The 21,861-nt window shown below is 42.1% G+C and overlaps 1 protein-coding gene across 2 annotated transcripts in view; it reads right to left on the bottom strand.

Moving 5' to 3' along the window:
* Nucleotides 1–568: 568 nt before the first annotated feature.
* The window catches only part of dpf1 (double PHD fingers 1), a 47,911-nt gene continuing 26,618 nt past the window's right edge, over nt 569–21,861 (bottom strand). Inside the window, exons 9-12 of one of the 2 annotated variants that reach the window (XM_005751719.1) lie at nt 9,792–9,911; nt 4,177–4,289; nt 3,473–3,554; nt 569–2,588 (exon numbers count right to left, since the gene is read on the bottom strand). In XM_005751719.1, the coding sequence (XP_005751776.1) occupies nt 2,518–2,588; nt 3,473–3,554; nt 4,177–4,289; nt 9,792–9,911 (386 nt within the window). In that variant the 3' untranslated portion in view covers nt 569–2,517. Of the gene's footprint in view, nt 2,589–3,472; nt 3,555–4,176; nt 4,290–9,791; nt 9,912–21,861 lie in introns of those variants that run through there. The other variant, XM_013915556.1, reaches the window with a different exon arrangement.

The following is a 21,861-nucleotide window of genomic DNA, read 5'->3' as shown; positions in this document are numbered from 1 at the left end:
TTTTGTTGTATTTATCCGCGACACCTTAAAGGCCGGTCCGTGAAAATATTGTCGGGCATAAACCGGTCCGTGGCACAAAAAAAGTTGGGGACCGCTGCTGTACTGGTCTGTTGTGGTGAAGAGAGAGCTGAGTGTAAAAGCGAAGCTCTCAATTTACCGTACAATCTACGTCCCTACCCTCACCTATGGTCACGAGCTGTGGGTAGTGACCGAAAAAACGAGATCACAAATACAAGGCCAGCCACCCTTCGGAGGAAGGGTGGCTCAGAGTAGAGCCGCTGCTCCTCCACATCGAAAGGAGCCAGTTGAGGTGGTTCGGGCATCTGACAAGGATGCCCCCTGGGCACCTCCTGGGTAAGGTTTTCCAGGCATGTCCCACCAGGAAGAGGCCCCGGGGCAGACCCAGGACACGCTGGAGAGATTATATCTCTCGGCTGGCCTGGGAACGCTTTGGTGTTCATAAGCCATAGGAGGTGGCTGGGGAGAGGGAGGTCTGGGCTTCTCTGCTTGGGCTGCTGCCCCCGCGACCCGACCTTGGATAAGCGGAAGAAAATGGATGGATGTATTTTTCTATTTCTATTGTGTTTTATTCATCATCAGTTTTGTTTTGTGTGCTATTACAGCATTTTAGTATTTGTTGGTGTTATTTTTCTTAGCTACAGTGCATTTGACCTCTCAGGGCCACTGTAAGAAACAGTTTTCCTGGCCGTATGTCTGTGTAGGGTTTCACTCAACCAGGTAATGTTAGTCTAAGACCCTTGAATCAAGGGTGGCTGGACTTCTTTACGTTTTTTGAAGATGTTTCACCTCTCATCCTGGCTACCAGCACCTCTAATGTTTATGGATTAATGTGTAATATAAAACAAAAGGTTGTAAATGATAAAAATGATGATCTTCAGTGTGGGTTATGTGCCATACTATTCATTTCTTCCATACTTTCCAGAGTCACTACAAGATGAACTCTGGCATATAAGCCACGGTGAAATGATGAAACAATTCCTTTAACACTTTCTTTTTGTCTTCACTCTGTCAGAATACCTGGACGAGAAAATGCCGACTTTCCTTACATCCACTTGACCTCTGCTACTCAGATCCTCGCACAGATCCTGCCTAGCTTGGAAATGGCTACAATTATTGTAGTTTTCAAATAAAGTCCCACAAACAGACATGCACACACACACATACACACTAACACACACCCAGTTTGGCCAAAAGAGTTCATATTACAAACACATTATTGCGAATTAAGTGTGCTTTCTCTTCGATTTCAATTACAAGTTTTGAAAAAACAACTGAAACAACAACATGCGATTGAAAAAGAAATTTAAAAAAGGAATCATTAAAAAATACGTTTTTTTGGCCTCCGCATAGGCCAGACAAAGATCTGCATTGTCCACACATTGATCCTACATTCTTAACACACAGATAATACACACCAAGCACCAGGAGCGTTTTAGTCTCGCATTGGCTTCACAGTCATTGTTTCATCGAGGGAAAGGGCGAACAAAGGTCAGGTAAAGGATTTGTGAGGGACGCTAAGCCTAAATTGTATTTTTAAATACATCGTTTGATCAGAGATAGTTGATTAAGAGAAAAATCCTTCTCTCCTTTAATCAGAGGATCACATCCGCACACTAAAAACCACCGGTGTCAATCCCAAAATGCATCATTAATTTTGTGGAAAAACCCCATGCAACGAGAGAGGACAGGGTGAGGTCAAAGATGGTCTGAGTTCCTGACCAGAGACTCCGACGTGTCCGGCGAGGGTGAGGTTTTATGAGCGCGTAGATGGAGAATCAGTCGAAATTCTGTACAATTCACTCTGCCTTTAAAAAACTGCATGGAGCAGGAAACCCTGCAGACAAATAATGGAGCAGAGTTCAGTGTCTCAGCTCTGCCGTGCACGGTAAAGGACAGAGGGAGTAAATGAAATTTTGATTGGGTGTATATTTCACAGTTGACTAACACTGAAACATACTGCTCCATGGTTATCCAGGGTCTTCAATGCCCTGTCCTCTGCCTAACACCTATCCATCTTATTAATTCTCGCTCACTACTTGACTGAGTTGCAGCTGAAGATCATTAGGGCTCATCCGAGGGCCCTTATGAGGGTTCCTGTGGAGTAGTATGCCTCAGAAGTGCCCTTGGCAGGCTGAAGTGTGTGTCTTGCTAGCAAACTTATTGCCAGCTGATGAATTCCTCTGTTGAGACAGAGCAAGAATGAAGGGAGGGGGGATTCAGGTCAAGCACAACAGGGAATTCGAGTGACCAAAATAAATAAATAAACGGGGCGGAGGTTGGCTCGCCACTGGAAAGACGTTTCGGGAATATGCATCGCCTTGGTTGCTGTGTGCTCAGTCGTGTCAAAGGTCGCGGGGACAGAACGTAGAGAGAGTAGCGGCGAGCAGATCAGAAGAGGAGAGGGGGGGTAGCCTCTGAGGCACAGTGAGGGGGGTTACGGAGAAGTGGTTTTGGGAGAGGATGAAGGGCCAAGAGGAAGAGGCGCAGCTCAGCAGATTAAGTGAGGGTGATGTAGGCTGAGGCCTTCTCCTTCAGTTGTCTTAGACACAGATGACAGCTCCAGCTCCCTGTACAACACACACACACACAGATTGGGAGTTCAATCACTGCTATTGTAAAGCCTTGTGGATTAATCCCTCATTTCACACAGAGCGTTAAGTAACACTGTAAATTAAAGCTCCGTGTTTAAACACCACACGCTGTGCCTGTGGTTTGTGGGTGCAGAGGATCTGACAAGTAGTTTGGTTTGGATTCCGGCTCAGGATTTGTGACATTAATTAAACATAAAGTCGAGACAGATGCTGAAATGTTCTCCTCAACCTTAACGCTTCAAAGTGAACCCAGACTAAAGGTGGTACACAAATATAAGTTTATCATCGACGCGTGTGCGGAGACCCGAAATTAACTGACTGCTGCTGAATTTTAAAAAATGTTTTCCTGTAAATCGAAAGCATCGCATGTGTGGGCAGAGCTTGACACTGTTAGTGCGTGTTGAACACAAGTGGCACCGCTACTGTATGTTCAGCCAAGTGACACTTTTGCCATGGAAACAGATTATCTTTCTACTACTCATTTCCATGACAACGCCATCAAACATTTTGAGGCAGCCATCTTATGTGGCAAATGACAGTTTGATTTAAACAGAAGTACCTTCTCCATTTCTGTAATCGCAGCCACGGTATTTTAGACCGCCGTATTCAGATTAAAACATTCATTCAAAAAAGAAAAAGAAAAAAAAGAAAAGAGTCCTGAGGGTCATATTCTTTAAAACTGCCTTAAAAATCAGCACGACTGCTCTGACTGCAGGTTTCACTCTCCTCATTCTACCTACAGCACAGATAGTTCCATGTCTCTGTAATGATAAAAATGTTCTCGTGGTTGTGGAAAGTTGTGAAGTCTGATAAAAATGAGGATGCGGTACATTGTGTAGCTTTGCGGCGTGCATGCGTACCCTCTGGCGGCTCAGACATCGGAGGGCTCAGACAGTACATGTGATAGCCTCTGTCACAATCGTCACAGAACAACAGCTGGTCCTGCAAAAGAAGAGAATTAGTGTCGTTAATCACACGTGCGCACGGTCTTGAAATCAAAGCCGAGGACTGCAGCGGCAAAACATAGTGTGTGTAGTGCTTTAACAATGATTTTGTATTTATATAATCAAGCGACTGGGGTGTGATGAATATGTCCCTGGTTGTTTTTTTTAATTTCATATTCATAACTTCAACCTTTGTTGTGGCAGGCGGTAAAAAGCTCAACAGGATCAACAACTCTCTTTCTTTGTTGTATTTACACTAGATGCTTTAACCAGCACTTTGAGTCCTGCATTGCAGTCTGTGTAAATTTAAGCACCTTCAAAAAAATCTGCACTTCTGGAAGGGTTTTCAGTAAAATTTGTTTGATCTCAGTAAATTGTGGGCAGCACTATAACACCATCCTTCAGCCGTGCACCGTCTTCATGCACTCAAGTATTTGAGCCAGACATCGGCCTCGGATAACTACAAAAATAAATATCAGCAGTATTCACTTATACCTGCTCTGCCTAAGTTTTTCTGGCATTATGTATGAGCTGTACATGTGTGTGTGAGTATGTGTGTGTGTGTGTGTGTGCAGCCACATGTGCTTAGATTTAACGTGTAGTAGAAAGTAAGAGCCTACGTCGTTCTCAGAGGTGCCACACAGGCTGCAGGACTTGCACTCGATGCACTGCCAGCGATAAGTCCTCACCGCAGCTGTCATGTTCACTGTGAACTGCAGACAGGACGGGTGGCCTGGGTGCACACACACACAAACACACATACACACACACGCGCGCGCACAGGCACACAGGCACACAGACACGCGTTCACTATTTCTGTCTGTATTTTGAGGACAGTCATCCAGCTGTTTCTTCCAGCTGTAAATTCATTTGCTTCATTTGCTGCTTTGGGTCTGAAAAATGAAGCTAGAAGTGCCTTAAACCTGCATTATTTCTAACTGTCAGCAAGAAGAAGGTCAACTCCATAGAAGTCTATGAGAAAATGAGCCGACTTCTCAGTTGATTTTGACCACATGATCTTCTCAGCCACTAATTTCAAGTCTTCATCAGTACTGTTTAGAGTAAACTTGTTGATAAACCTTCAGGTTTTCAGTTATACTCCTTGCTTGTTCCAAGTGTGGTTGTCCTAAAACACATATATAAAGGCAGTTTTTCAGGAAGTACAATTTAGTTCAAGTAGTTTAGTTTAGTTTCTGTGTTTTTTAACTAGCCACAGCTAACAATGTCTTGGTGCTTTATGGATGCACCTTGCTAACCAAGATTGCCAGCTAGCCTTAGATGATCAGCTCTTTGTCTTGGTAAGATTATCAGGATATTCCCAGTGGCTACATTCAGCTTTTATATAGAACCCGCTGCCCTAGTTAAATAAAATGACAGGGAAGTAATAACAGTTGTCATAAACTGAAGTCCACATTTGGAAAACAAACTATCTCTTCTTTTCTGCAGTTATTTGAATTTTTCCTGATATTTACTGTTACATGATTATGAAAATATAAATGTTATGTCATCCACACTTTCTGACCTTCCAGTTATGAAGGACCATACCAGTGTCTTGCATGCACTAGCCCAATCACTACAAATCACATAAACCCTTTTTTTCTCTCTTTTTTATTTTTCAAACATAAATGTGAGAAGAAAAAAAATATGTAGTACATGCAGTCAAATTATAAGTACACATTCTGCACCACTGCACCATCTGCTTTTATACAGATAACCGAAATGTACAAACACATCTCACACCAAAAAAAATGAGCCTTATAATAAGAAAACAAAAATACAAGCACATTAAAACAAATACGTTCTCTACTCTCTCCACTAAAATAAACGCTCCTTGCTATTCACAGTCAAAATACATGCTAGGAGGGGGGTCGTTCTCTCATCAAATCAGATTCTTCGTATCAAAGGAAAGAGGAAACAGACAATCATTATAATATCACACTTGGATGATGCACAAAAAGCTAGTGTTGAAGGCAGAACATAATATTCAAACACTTTTGTGTTTTCTTGCCAGACAAGAAGGTCACATTGAGATGACATTTTATTGGTTCCATTCATATTTCAGTGCCAGCAAAATATCTGCATGAACCGCAGAGCAGAGTGTTGTGATCAGCAGAAATGACCACATTAAATTTGTAGAATAAGAGCTTCAGTTATACACAACATTGTCTCTCATAATGCACATCAACTTTCCACGCCTTTATACAAAAGTTTCCTCTATTTCTGGTTATGGACGTCAGCAAAAACCTTTTACCAACCATATTTGTTGCTCATTATAACCCATGAAGAATCAGTTTCTTTAAAAAATCCAATCATTATTAGGTTTTGTTGTTTTAATGAATACATTTGAATTGCATGAATGCAGTTAGCCCTGATTTGTAAGTCGGGATAAAAATGTGATTAGGAATGAGAAACTGTCTGAGAACAATTTACATTACAGCCACCATTTCCCAAAACACATCATGTTGCTTAAGTTGTTTGCTTTTAATGTATTTTCTGGTTTCCAGAGAGCCACCCTTTTCCATCAATTTGCATACATCGTTCGACTTCCAGTGACTTATAATCATGAGATATTACATCAAAGAGAAAGGCAATAATCTGCTATTATTTAACCACAGTTAGTTTTGGCTAGTGATGCTGTTGTTTTCTCATTGCATCATTGTTTACCATCATTATAAGAGGTAAACAGCTAAACTTGTGGTCAGAAGCATGAATGTGATGGTTATTTAGGTATTTTAATGGTTTTTTGATGTGTTTGTTTTCTAGGGTGGAATGATTGCACAGCATACATCTTTGTTGACTTGCACAAGTTTGATTTTATTTTGGATTTTGTTCAATCCACATGGGGTCAAAATTATACATACACTCAATTAAATCTTTTAATAAGTGCTGCTAAAGGTTCTATGCTCTTTTAACTTGACAAGGCCCATTATCTTATTAACTCAATAGTCATCATGATTGTCTACAACTGGTAGTTTCTCTTCACCAGCATAAGACGAATTTGTCTGACAGCACTCACTGTGAATACTCAGATACTTAATACTCAGAACAAAGGGAAAATACAAGGAACTCATTGAAGAATTAAGAAGGAAAACTGTTGTTTTACATAGCTTGGAAAGGTGTCTTGGAGTCTAAACAACTGAAGGCTCCAGGATCATCAGTTCAAACAATTGTATGCAAGTACAAGTTATTTGGATGTGTCATCGCTTTGCTAAATTCTGGAAGAAGACTCAAACTGTCACCATCAGATGAGAGGAAACTGATTACGATGTTCAGGAACAACCTATGAACACCAAGGCTCAGCCCTGACACATGAACTAGAAACTGCTGGAACACCAGTGTCATGGTCCACAGTGAAACAAGTTTTACATCACCATGGACTCAAAATGGACCAAGCAAGATGCCCCTGCTACAAAACCTAAGAACACTATACCAGTTGTTGGGCATGATAGTGGTACCATCATGCTCTGGTTGTCGTCATAGCAACGTGTCAGAGCGTCCCGCTTTGACACCTTTTGTTGTAGCAACACAAATGCTACAACAAAGGGTGGACGTCAAGGCGACAATATACCTGCTGCTCAGTCTGTGGCTTTTCGTCAGACTCGGGGATCACGGCGTTGTTTTTTGTAGCCATTTCCCTCATAGCCAGGTTTTAAAAAATGCCGTTTTTCATTTCCGTGAACGAGTCATCAAGTGATGCTACTGACCAGCCAATCAGTGGCATGCAGACTAGAGATGGACCGATCCAATATTACGTATCGGTATCGGTCCGATACTGACATAAATTACTGGATCGGATATCGGAGAGAAATAAAAAATGTAATCCGATCCATTAAATATTGAAAAAGCACCTCACAAAACTTGCGACATGGCATAACTCGGATCATAACCGTAGCACGTGGCAGCAGTATGCATCACGTGATAGAGCAGCTGTGTGTATTTGTAGCCTCGCTACCAATCCGGCATTTCATCTCCGAGGAAGTTATCCCAGAGAGAAGTAAAGCAAATGTGTAAGTTCATCTCTGAATGTTAGTAAAACATTCCCACGTTAAGCTTAACAACCGACATATGGAGCGACTGCCTCTTCTCTCTCCCTCCCTCTTCAATACTACTTCAATCATGAAACTGATCAATGATCAGCTGATCGGCTTTTCTGTCGTGAGTCCGTCTCTCTTGTTTGTTTATCGCCCACTTCGCGCCAGAAAGAGGAAACCAGCGGCTGAATAACAGCAGCACGTTTAAGCTTGATAATCTGTTGTTAGAATTTATTTAATATTACTTTCTACACCAGGATCTTTTTCTACGTAGCTGACGGCTGGTAACTGTGCAGGGGCGGATCTAGCAAAGTTTAGTCAAGGGGGCCGATAGGGCATGAACAGGGAAAAGGGGGCACAAAGACATACCTTTCTTTCTTATTCTCATTTAAAATGTCTATCTTTTAATAAATAATTATCCGAATCTTACACCCAAAGTTTTAATCTGATGTAAAATGTATAGAAGTCCATTACTGTATATAGTAACTATTAAGTCTAATATACCCTAGTAAGCTATAGTACTTTTTCCTTTGGGAAGGTACGATCTGTGCAGTCTGCAATTTTGTTGAAGAAAGATGTTGACTCTAATTAATTATTCTTCAAAAACAATTCTGTGCATTTTTTTTCACACTGCGTCAATTAAGCATCATGAGGTGGACAGTGAGTGGTTTCCTATTTTTTATTTTTTATTTTTTTTGCTGGGAGTTTGCAACCCTATTAGTTAGGTTGCTTACTCTTTAAAATACCAGAATAGGGAGGATGGAGTAGGTTTAAGTTTATTAGATTGATCAGTGTTGCTGAACTATGCAATATTTTGGGTGCAGTGTATTTTTTGCATACAGGTATAACAGAATAGCTTTAGTGGTTTTTTTTTAACTTGAGTATGAACTTATACAAAAAGCAGCAAGATATTAGAAAAACAGTTTTATTGATTAAAAACACTATATCGGATTCATATTGGTATTGGCAGATATCCAAATTTATGATATCGGTATCGGACATGAAAAAGTGGTATCGTGCCATCTCTAATGCAGACTGATGACGTTAGATTTTAGTACCTGCTCAGATTGCTTGGAACCCCGGCCGAGTGGGTACTAAAAAAGTACCAGCTCCTATGGCCTAATGGAAAACCCTGAAAACCTGGGCAAACCGTGCCGAGTCGATAAGTAGATACTGATGGAAAAGGGGCTTTAAATTGATTAGTGTGGGTGTATTTATATATTTGAGCCTCTACCTATACTGTTGACCCTGTGTGGATTAGAGAAAATCCGAAAAACAATACAAGTTGTGCAACCAGCTCTTGTTTTTTTAAAATTATAAAAAAACGTGTGCTGTATAATCATTCCCTGGAAAAAGCACGGTTCAAAGAAATCATGACATTCATGCTCATGATGAACATATGAAAACTTCTGATCTCTTTGAGTTTTGCAAGTAACTCTTTAAAAGAAAAGCCATCAGCTCACTGACAATCATGTTGTGATGATACCAGTATTAATGTTGTGTTCTTTGGTATGGTGACCACTTTAGTGTCTGGGCAACCACTACTTTAAGGTTTCAGTGTGGTTACTTTCCCTTAGCTATATCCAAGTCTGTGCAAACTGATTTTTAGGTAGTGTAATTAAAGATAATCACTTGCAGTTTGAAACACTGAAGCAAATGGCTAGTAAGGACTCTAGTTTTACTGTACATCATTTGTATTACATGGGCTAAAACATGTAACAACAAAAAACACTGGTATGGTCCATTTTAAGCATTAATGAAAAGAATCAAAACTTTATTTTACTTAAAATGGGCCTATTGTGCTTTTTTGTTACTTTCTGTCATATAAAGTTATCCCTTATAAGGTCATTTGAAGCACAGAAGCCCCACCCACCCCGTGATTAAAAAGTCTCTTAATAAGATGCAGCCAATCAGAAGAAAGTTCCCTTAAAGAGTTGGTGCCCTTAAAAGGGAGGGGAGTTGAAGTGGAGTGTATCAAACTATGAATGAACTTGGTCAGTACCGAGGTTCAGTATACGACAAGTAATGATTATTTTGAACTGCCAATCGTGCAAAGCTACAAAGTTCAAGAATAAAAATCTGGAAATTAGCAAAATAGGGCCACATTAAGTAGTAAACATGAAATCTTAAGCCAAGAAATTCAATGTATTAAAACTGTGCCTTAACAGCCATTCTGCCAATCATCCCCTTCAGTGGTGCCCTACCTGAGCGTCCACAGTCCGCACAGGAAATAAGGTCTTCAGGACAGCCGGTCTTCTTTGAGCCTCCGAGGCAAAAGTCGCAGTAGCCGTTGGCAATGACTGAGCCATCCGCTGCTTTCTTGGCTGAGAGAAGAAAAAGAAAAAGGGGGTAAGAAAAACTTTCTCCCAACTGGACTCCTGGGGAAAAGAGGATGAAGAGCAAGAGTGTAAATTCATAAGTCAGTGTTATGAAATGTTGCCTCGGGGTGAAGAGGCTGTATCAGTCTCTCGACAGTGAGACAGATTGAAGAGGGAAAACCTATAAAAGTCATATCAGGTGAACAAAGCAACCATCACTGAGGTGTGCTGGGAAGCATGGTCAATGGAGTATTACAGAATACGAGTGATTAGAGATAAAATGATGAGATAACAAAGCAAAAGAAAGTAGACGTGTAACTAAGTCTTGGTCACCACTCATTATTATATATTTACTTTGGTAAAATAAGCACCAACGCAGGCCTGCTCTGGAGCCTGGGACTCTCCAAACACTGGCTCACCCAGTGAGGGTGGGACCGAACAGAAGGGAACGTCCGCTGGGAGCCCCTGGGGTCTAGCAAATATTTTCAGGAGTGGAGGAGGAGGGAGAGCAGAGGAGACAGAAAGAGAGAGACCGTGTGTTCCCGTGTATGTGTGCGTGTGCTTGTGGATGTGTGCGCGTGTCTGTGCATGTGTTGGGGGGTGCCGGGACAGACCTGCCATCATGCTGAGCACGGAGAGGCAAGTGCTCCATGTGAAGCCGTTTCATAATAATTATTAACAAAGAGAAATTCCCCCTGCCTGCCTGAGTGCTGTGTATATACTGTAAGTATCACTGTATGTGTGTGTGTGTATGATCCACACGTACCCCTTATCTCTCTGTCTGACTGTTGGTCTTCCTGCCTGTCTGTCTGTCTGTCTCCTGCCTGTCTCACTACTGTTGATTGCATAATCATTTTAATGGAAGCAATCACATAACCACTGCAGACTATTTGTATGTGTGCTTTCGTCTCAAAGATGTAATGCAGCGGACGGGTCCTTCACAGTGAGTCACCAGGCTGGTGCACTGGTGAACATACAATAGAGTGGATTATACAGGTACACACTCACACACATACAAGCTCAAGTGGAAAACCATTCATCCCGCAGGAAAAAAAAAGCACTATAAGCAATACTGTGGTTGTGCTCTTATGAGAGATCATTAATCCATCCATTTATAAGGGTGGAGTCTTGCTAGGCCGGAAAGGGGAGGAGAGGGTGAATTTGATGGAATTTGATGTTGGAAAGGGGAAGGTGGAGTGAGAGGAAGAGATTGGGTTTCTACTCGAAAGGGTACGTCTTTAATCCCCAATGAGAAATAAAAAAGAAAAAAAAAGTCCTGATCAAGATGAGAGACTGGCAAACATAAAGACAGACACATGGGAGAGGAAAGGAATAATGCACTGTGTCTGCTACAGCAAAACCATAAGCAGTAGGCTCTATATCATGAGATCAGTGTAGTACTGTGCACCGTAACTCTGAGCCTGGTTATGCACTTTCATACTCTATATTGTAGAATCATGAATACTACCATCTATATTGGGTTATCGACTATCAACAGAGATAGCAATGACAGTAGATTTACTGTATGTGTAAAACAGTGTCTATCTAGTCCCCTAGCATTTCAATATAAATGGCTGCAACCTCACATTTATCAATAATCTCTTCTGCCAGTGGTGATATAATGAGATCTGCTGGTGTCAGCTTTTTCAAATGATGATAGTTTAATTGAAGAAAAAAAATTACCTGCACATCATCAGGCTGGTGTGCTGGCAAAGGTTAGACAGATATGTCCTGCCCTATTTTTCCCCCTTAATTAAAAATCATCAGCCAGCCAGTATGGTCTTTTTTGTGGATCCAATTAATGAAATGAAACGCCAACAAAAAATTCATAATCACCAATATATTCATCTGTTTTTTTCTTGCTATAGTATTGACCAAGTTGCAGTTAAATAGTGGTAAAATTACATTTTATCCAAAATTAAATAAATATTAAAAAATACAGTTCTTACATTTTCAAGTACATTACAGCAAGTCTAGCGGTGGAGGCAGTTATCTTGGCTTAATATTACAATCAGAAACCTATCATGTCTGTGTGCTAGCATGTTAGCATAATGTTTTAGTGCTTTTGTAGCTATTAATAATTCATCTATCATCATAAAATTCCCACCATGTCATTATACTTGCTGCTTACTGTAAACTGCTGGCTGTCTGTTACATAGGAAAAAAATCTGAACACAGCCCAGGCATACGAAAATTCCCTGTTTTAGCTATGCATGCCGGCATGCTAATATTTGCCACTTAGCAAAATAAAGTACGGCTGAGGCTAGCACTATCCTTGATCGCTGCTGATGACCAAAGGTATTTCATTCAGAAAAATTATCAGGGACAGACATCCCATTCAAAGAATCCTAAATTCATATATTGGAGATAAAGTATCTGAATTTCAGGAGCGGGACCACGCCTCCAGTTCTACAAGCTGTTTGTTCTCATTCACGTGCCCCACCCTCCCTCTCCTTTTCAGTTCTTTAACGTCTTCACTTCTATTTAGTACATGGGGAACTGCCAGGCCTGAGAGCTGCCGCCAGTCCCCTTCGTGGCCTTCCCCAAACTGCAAATCAATTCATGTCTAAGCCTCACCTTATCTACTAAAATGCTATCAAACCTAAAATGAGGACATGGGCCCAGCGAGTAAATATGCATTTAATACATACAACATGCATATAATGAAAATCACAGCAAGAGCAAAGATGGTGGTAAAATTTCCCTTGCTTGGGAAAAAAAATCTTTAGAAAACCTTTTATCGAACAAACACGGCAAACTTTTTTAGTGGATCAGAACTGACTGGAGATTCTTAAAATGTAATTTTTATGTCCAAAACAAATAGACAGTACTTCACAATAATTGTCCAAATAGCTCCCAGAGGTATTCAGAATAGCAGCAGAGTGGTGAGGCTTGCTTCAGCTCATCTAAATGTTTGTACAAGTGTTTTCAACCCACAGATGTATAGTGATAAGTCATTGTCCTGCTATGTTTCAAATCCATCCATCCATTCATTTTCTTCCACTTATCCAGTTCAAGGTGGCTGGAGTCTGTCCCAGCTGCCGCAGAATGGTAGACAGGTGCACCCTGGACAGGTTGCCAGTCTGTCGTAGGACTAACAGAGAGAGACAACCATTCCCACTCACGTTCACATCAATGGGTAATTTTAAATGAATAAATAACTCCACTACCTGCAAGTCTTTGCCCAGAGAGAACCCACACAAACACAGGGTGAACATGCAAACTCCACACAGAAAGGCTACAACCAAATGGTGGGCATTCTTGATTCCCGTGAGACAACAGTGCTAGCCACCGCACCACGGTGCTGCCCTGTTACGAATTCACTGTAAATAAAAATGTCAAGCATGGTATGGTAAGACTGGAGGAAAAGTCAGAAGGTGTTAGCACCATACTTACAGAGACCTTCCAGTCTGAACCAATGCGCTGGACCAATTAACTCAAGCTGCCACACGCTAGCGTTGATCCTGGGCCACATGTGCAAACCGTGTGACGATTTGTTGCTCCATCAAAATGAAGCACAGGACACAGTCGATCAAGAGCGCAATGATCCTGGATGAGGATGCCGCAGCTATTTAAGTGTATTTACTTCTAAAGAAACCAGTGCAGCCAGATGTTTACTGCAGGAGGATGTATAAAGCTGTAGAGACATATGCGGCTCGCAGGCCTGGAGCCAATGCAAACATGTTTTTGTCTTCTTGTTCTGGTCAAATAAATTGCTTTTATCTTCACTCCTTTTATTTGGGCTCACCGCTGCTGACTGGACCTCACAATTCCTGGCGGGATAAACTAGACAGACACACATGTGGATACACACACAACACATTCAAACTGTATTTCATCTGTGTCTCTGTAGTTGGGTGTGCACGTGCAGATCTTTGTTTGCCTTTGAATTTCTGCGTGTGTGTGTGTGTGTGTGTGTGTGTGTGCTAGGAGGCCCCTGAGAGTGAATCAGCAGGTCCTGATGCATGTGAGTGAGTCGGGGCTGCCCGCTGGCCTGCCTGCGTAGACAAAAAAACTCATCAATGATTAAACGCCTGTGGCCATGTTTCAGAAGCTGCCTGCAACCACAGACACGCCATTGCCGGCAAATGGTGGGAGGGAAGGAGGGAGAGAATGGTGATAGAGAGAGCGAGACAATAAAGAGGGCTGAGCTAATGAGCAAAAATAAAAGAGATATATACCAAAGACTGAAAAGACTGGCAATCATCAGGTACCTTTCCTTCTCCTTCTCTTCCTCCTCCAGAACCCCTCCGTGCGGTTGGCTCTTCCCCACCTGTCCCCTTTTTTCCCTTCACCTCCATCTCCAAAATTTTAACCTGCCTCAACCATCCTTTCCTTTCCTTTCTTTCTTACCTCCATATCTCATTCCTATACCTGACTGTCCTTTCCCTCGCTCCCTCCCTCCCACCCTCCCCTCCTCTTCCAATTACCAGGAGGAGTATGAGCAGAACCGCACACTTCACAGCTTTCAAGTGTTGGAGAAAGATCCTCCTGGGAATTATCCAGCAAGAGATGAATCCTCAAATGCTCCTCACCCCCACCTCCTCTCCCCTGCTACAATACCTACCCTTCCCCATTCTTCCCCATCCCCGTGCTTATAATTTCTCTCTCCCACCCCGTCTCGTTTTCTCTCTCCTTTCCTCCTTCACGCTGCTCCTCGGTAACCTTGTGTTTTTTCGCCCTCCAAGCAACCTCACGCCGTTGTGTCTGCACAGCTGAGGTGTGTCACATTACTTTTTGCAGACTAACTGTATTCGCTCAAAGTTATTTTTGTCATGTTTGCTTTTTTAAAATTATTGTTATTACTACTATTATTAATGGTTTCATGAAACTGAGGATTTCTCACAAAGAAAGAGGAGAAGGTGTTATTTTAAAGTTGCTTTTTCATGTTTTGCTTCCTCACCAGAGCGTGCATTACCAAGAAAAGCAGCATCTTTTTAGATGCACATCACTGCCCATTGAAAAAACAAGCTAAAAAGGTTATTTAGTCATAAAAGATCTTGTTTTCACCTTTGTGGTAATGTATTACTCAGATAATCTGAGCCTTTTGATTTGACTACTTAAAGAAGAAAGAGAAAATCCAAAAATTTGGACTTTCATAGAGCAATAAATGTTAGTAACAAAGAGAATACATTTCAATAAATCATTTTGTTGCTGCTGTTTATTGCAGTCACATGCAATGGAAATAGTATAAAGAAATCTATGCTCTTTAACTCCTTATTTAAAGATCATATGGATGGTGGAAGGAAATAAAAAATACAAAGGCGCCATGAAGAAATCATGACTTCTGTGTCTGTGAGCGCTGCTCAAATTAACCCTGAATTCTTCTCCCCAGCATTGCTCTTTTTCTCTCTTACTTACACCTCCAGCGTCTCTTCCTCCTCCTTCACCCCTCTTTCCCATTTCCCTCCAACGCTAACATGAAACCAGCGCTTCAGCCTGACTGACTGGTTGATAATCTCCTCCTTTGGCTGACCACAGTGGAAGCCTCATTAATTTAGCGCTTTCATCCGAAAGGGAATTACCCTGGCCTCCCCACACACACGATAACAGGCCTACCTGTTGACTTTTCACACTCTCTTTTCCACCTCACTTTTTCCTTTAAATTTTCTCATAATTTCACTCCTTTTTCCTTCCTCTTTGTTTTTTTATTCAGCACATTCAAGCATGGTATTGGCATGACATCTGCTCAAACTGACTGAATTTAATATGATGTTTCATCTTCTTCTGTCCTACCCCCGTTATGTGCAGATACACAAAAAGGTAAGCTCGGCCATTGAGAAAGAAATGCGCGTTTCCATGGATACCACTGTCACAAAAATACAAAACTTGATTAATCAAGGTTGAGGTTTAGACGGGAATTAACAAGTGATGTCTGAATGCTCTCATCCCAGCGTCTGTCTGGTCTCTATGATCACCAAAGGCAGCAAACGCCCCTGTAGGGCAGGTGCAGATGGGAAGAAGACATGAGGATCAGGTACAAAGGTGAGGGAAGAGAGGAGCAGGGGAGGATTTCGGGAACAGATGAGGCAAAAAGAAAGAGAAAAGAGGATGAGAAGGAGGAGGAGGAAGCACAAAGGAGAGAGGAGGAATGGAGGTAAAATAGAAAAAAAAAGAAGTGTCTCTTGTTGTATCGGAGCAGCGGCGTGTGAAAACACACACTCTGCACTCCTGTCGCCTCGCTGCTTAATGAGGAGAGCTTCTCGGGAGAAGCGCGTGCACGCACATACACAACACGGGAAAAGACACCCGCGACCGCACGCATACAGTAGAGCGCACGCGCGCGCACACCGAGATTTACAACCAAGCCTTTTTAATAATAACTTTTGCCGTCCAGTTTCAGTCCCATCCCCCTCTTGCTCTCTTTAATGTGATGAATGAGAGTCCCTGTAACCCCTTGCAGCCACACACACAGACGCGCACACACATGCAATTACAATCTGAGATATTGTACAGTTTTTCCATGAAACAAAGGGAAAAGAAACAAGCAACATATAGGGCACAAATCACGTCAAACTACATTCACATAGATGCAAAATCCCAAATGCTCAAGAAGACATTTTCAGAGGTTTTTTTATGCAGACAACGAGGCAGAGATGCAGTCAGATGGAAACCGTCAGTCACAGATGAAAAGTCACTAGCTTCCTTCCTCTCTCGCTCTCTCTCGCTCTCTCTCCATCTTCCTACTTTCCCTCCTTCTTCCATCCTCTCCCCCTGTCTTCCTCCTTGCACTTTCATGCGTTCTCATTATTGCTGCTGCTCCCTCTGCCTCTGATTCGATCTCTTCACTCTGCTTCATTGTGCTTCTTCTTCTTCTGTTTTTTTTTGTTTCCCTCTTCCTTATTTGGCCTCTCTATTTTCCCCCCTCTGCTTTACTCTCAAAGAGGAAATTGGAACTCTTTCCTGCAATCCATCTGTTGTCACACTGGTGCCTGCACCGGTGCCATCATGCTCTGTTCTTATTCTGTTTTCTCCCCCCATTTTTTTGTTGCTTTTTTGCACCCCACCCTTATACAACCACACATACACAAGCACCACTTTTACTCATGTCCAGTCAGCAGGTTGCGTAACTCCCAATGCATTGTGGGACTGGATGCATGCATTTCTGTGTGTGTGCAATGTGAGCGTGTGCTCTCAGAGATGACATTGCAAAGTAAAGAGGACAGAGACAGTTTTGGTGCATAATAAAACTTGATCTATGGCTGCTTTGTAATCACACTGACCCACAGGAACAAAGATACACACACACACAGGCACACGTACACACAAGCGTACAATCCGTCAGGCTCTGCAGTATTCTGATATGTGCACATTTAGCAAATAGACACACACAGACGCACACTACCACCCCATAAATCATGCATGTAAAGAAATCACACACAAACGCGCACACGCAGGAAATGCCGATGCGTGCAAAACTTTGTGCACACACACACGCACGCTCTTACAAAGAATCGCTCCGTGGCTTGTGTCCCTGTCCGCAAAGAGTTAAAATGCAAATTATTAATCCTATTTTGTTCCAGGGACAGAGCCAGCTGGGAATGTGACTGTGAAATCCTGTTTGAATTGGGCCCTACTTCACATGGTCCACTATGTTAGCCCTGCGCTCTCACACGGAAATGTCAAAAATGACCAGCCAGGGGTAAAAAAAGAAAAGAAAAAAGAAAAAAAAGAATAGATATGCATACAAAAGCAAAAATTTGACAAAACAAGTAGAGCACAGATTGTATTTTGTTGTGCCACCGCAACACTGAAATTAAGAGTGTGAGTTTCTGTAAGTGGTGACATTATCTTTGCATTTAATGCTGCTTGTGCTAACTTCTAATTGGAATTTTATTCTGCACAAACAAGAGCTGCAAGTGGCTTCGCTACTGTACGTGGGGGCTTGGCAGCTTCCCAGGAGCAACAACGCTGTAGTTTAGATCAAGTGCAAAAAGTTTGCATCCCTCAAACCTTTTACTTCTCGCTCTTTCCAATGTTTGCATTGTTCCGTCAATAATTTACAAGCGTGACGTGGCGCTCAAGTTTTACGGCTGCGGTAAATCCATTCACTGACAGAAAACTAGACAGCAGGAGATGGATGGAGGGTGAGCGTGGATTTGGCACGGTGGTAGGGGAGGGGTTGTGGTGTGGTAGTGTGGGAGGCTTATCCAAACATGGCCAAGACAACTGAGGGACCACAGAACAACCATCCAGCAAGCCACAACACCACATCTTAAGACAGAATACCAAATGAAGCAGACTCCAATATTACCCTGCCTTCACCACTCCAACTGTCTGGGGGGATCTATATGATGAATCATGAAGAGGGTTTTTTTTCTTCGTCTTCTTTTTCTCTCAGTCTGTTTAACTCTCTGCTTCTCGCTCTGCTTCTCTCTTTGTCTGTTGTCTCTCTCCCATTCTTTATGTTATTTTTAATGAACTCTGCACCCCCTCCTGCTCCTTCTCCCTCCACTTCAACTTCTTCCACCCTGCCTTCTTTCATTCTCTCTCCCCCTCTCCCTCCTTCCATCCTTTTTCTTCTTCTCTCCATAGCTCTCCTTCCCTCCTCCTCTACCACCTATCTCTCACTCTCTTTCTCTCTCTCTCTCTCTCTTTTCAATGTACATAACAGTGTACTCTTTAGGAGGGAGCCCTGGCGGTATCCATGGCAACCGGATTGCTAGGCAACAGCCGTTTCTCCCTTCCTTTTTCCTGCGCCGTGCAGCAGCGGCAACAATCAACCAATCAAAAGCTGAGAAGGAACGTTCGAGTACATGAAAAGTTCAGAACACATCCAGAAAGCAGTGAATGCTGGTTCCACATGTGAAAATACACACAATGTACTGATGGGATGCACCAGCGACACAAAAATATACACCAGCCTTTCCAGTTTAATGAAGTTGTCTGCATTGCGGTGAATATTCAGCTACTTTTGCAGATGTTTTTTTATCATTTGTCTTATAATCAGATCATTTTTTTCATTTTTATGTCTTTGCTGTTTCAATGTAGCAAATTTAACGTAAATGTTTCCTGCATATTAAATCAAAATGAAAGGACATGACTCAAGTTTAATTAGTCTTTGGATTGAAACTTAAAATCAGCAATGTGTTTAGGCCAGCATGATCTTATTCCAAAACATGAGATAATCAGGAGAAATTATCTATTTGTTCATGTAAATGGAGAATATATTTCCTGTTTTACCTGTCACAGGATTCATATCTTTGATGTAGTAGGATGTAGGTTTTTTGCTGTACCACATGTGTTCTCTAAACTCCACAGAGAGGACAGGTCAACCAAGGGAACACAGTGTTAAGATCATCTGTTGTATCTGCGCAAAAAATAAATTTTTCTAATCCTAAACAAGTAGCATCATTGCCTAAACCCAACAGAGTCGCTCTGGTTCCTAAGCTTGAGAAGTTTTTAGTGCCTAAATTTAACAAAACAACAAACGAAGTGTCAAAGTAACGGCAGATAATGTCTATAAATGATTCCAGGGGACTCGAGTTGTGGTTCCTGGGGACAGATGAAATGACTTAATAAGCCACCAATCCGTACAGTCTCCAGATGCAGACTTTTTTGCCCCTTTCAAGCTAATAAAACTTCACTTCCTGTGAATGCACGTAAATCAATAGATATGCATGCAATACGCTGAACGGGCTGAGATATGAGACAAAAATATATATATATATATTTTTTAAAACTGGGGTTAACTGTGTCCATGAAGATGAATCACAAGTATGCATTTTCAAGGTATGTCAAAAAATGTCATGAGACTGTTAAAAAAAAACTATTAAAAAATCTTGGAAAAACATGGAAAATGTCTTTTGTTTTACAAAAATTTATGGGCATTTCTTTAAACTGTAAAATTCTATGTGTAGTTAAAAGAAGGGGGAAAAAATATCCGGAAAAAAGTAACACGAAAATTTTTAAAACTGTGTTCTTAAGCTGGAGGGTTTTTTGTTTTTTTTTTGACCGTGTATGCAATTAAACCTCTGGCCATGAATGAAATTTAGGAGACATGCTTCAAAATCTTATAAGATGAAGCTAACAGTAATCAGAAGTCTATTAAACACAAAGGGTATTTAAACATAGACAAAATGAGTGCATGAAACATTAAGCCATTGCTCCACTTTGTCCCTAGGACTTACAGTCGGGTTTTGGTAGCAAACAGCATTTAGTGCAAAGACTTCCCATCTAGTCCCAGTAGAGACACACATCTGTATCTGCCCAGTGACATTGCTATAAATGTCAGCGCAACAAACACGAGAGCTGCCGGAGTCTTCCAACACCTAAAATCACCTTTTCCGATATTCCGAAGACAAAGACAGATGGAAGTAGAAAGGGGGGGAGGCACTGCTGAGCACAGCTGAATGACAACAGACACAAAGTGGGTAGTGGCCATTTCAGGTTCTCAGTGTTTGGTTGATCAAAATTCCTGCTTCGCTTCAGCCTGCAGAGAGCAGGAGGAGAGCGGGGAGGCCATTTTGAAACACAAGAAAAAAAATGTAAGTGGGGAAAAAAACCACAACAACCAACAATGGTGAGTAGGAACAGAGGGATACTGACCTTCAAAGGGCTCAATTACATGTCTCACTCACACACACACACACAAACACGCACACAGACAAATTTGGAGTTGGGCGTGATTGGCCATACAGCACTCTCACGCAGCTCAGTGTCACAGAGAGGCGTGCGCACATTCATGGGCATGCATGTGCGTGAGTTAGGTGCATTTTTTTAATAACACACACACACACACAGACACACACATTCTGTGTCCCTGCTGCTCTACACCGTCGGACCGTCTGTCCGTCCAGATAAAGTGGCCTCTGAATCTCAGTTCTGATTTGAGAGAGAAGGCTTTAATGACAACTACACCCCCGTCCCCCTCTCCTCCCTCTCCTCCCTCCCCCACTCCCTCCCACACATCCCCCCCCCTTCTCTTTTTGTTTTTTCTTTTATTTCACTCAGTCATCCATTCCCGTATTCACAGGTGCTGTTTTGCTCTGTTTGGGTTCTTCTCATTTTATCTACCCATCTTATATCCCGACTCTTCTCCCATTATTTTACTCTTCCTCGCTCTCTGTCTCGCTCTTCTTTTTCCTGCTTTTCTCTATTGAAGTCCACAAAACCAATTTTCAGGTGGACAGTGCAGGGCCGACCTCTAAAGTAAACATCCCCCCTTACTTCTCCCCACTCAGCCTCCTCCCTCTCATCTCCGTCTCCTACCCCCAGCCCTCCAACCATCACACCAATGCCAAAAAAAGACCCCCACCTCTCAATATTCTGCTCTCCCTCCCTCTAACCTCCAGCCTCTTCTACTACTTCTCCTGTTTGGAGAAAGAGAAACATAGTATGTTGTGCAGTCATGAATTTTAATGGCGCAGCTCATTTTTGAGTAAACAGTATATCAGCTAGGATCCAGGAATACGTGGAGGGTTAGTAACGGTGGTTGATTTTAGCGATGGTACACACAAACAAAGAAATTAATTATAAGGAAAGCCAAAGCAGATGGATGGAGAGAATGGAAAGCGGGGGGGGGGATGCAGAGCAAGATGAGGAAAAGAAAAGTGGTGAAAGATGGACTCGGAGAGCAAGAGGGAAGGAAAAGCTCATCTCCTCGTGGAGTAATCTGTCGTTTATCACGCTGATGGAAAAACAGAGAGAGCAGAGAGGGGCGAGGCTCCAAAAAAAACCCCAAACCGACTTTTATAGTTTCTCTAATAAGTTTGTGTGTTTTTCGGCTCACCCTTGTGTGTCAGGAATGCTGCATACATGCTATAGTGTCTAGACAGCGAGAATATAGCATGAATTATGCATGCGGGGTTGCTCTCATTCAAGGGAAGCCGTATTAATATTATTACATATGTGGCAATATACCAAAAGATGGCGGGTGGAGGGTGGTGGAGCCTCTTCCATGGCACTTGGCAGACTGGTTAAATGTAAAATGTTGCACACACACACACACACACAC

This window comes from Pundamilia nyererei, unplaced genomic scaffold (genome assembly GCF_000239375.1).
Source record: "Pundamilia nyererei isolate P.nyererei 1_Seehausen unplaced genomic scaffold, PunNye1.0 scaffold00323, whole genome shotgun sequence".
NCBI lineage: Eukaryota > Metazoa > Chordata > Actinopteri > Cichliformes > Cichlidae > Pundamilia > Pundamilia nyererei.
The sequence above is the reverse complement of the archived record's forward strand: the minus strand, read 5'-3'. Positions and strand labels throughout refer to the sequence as shown.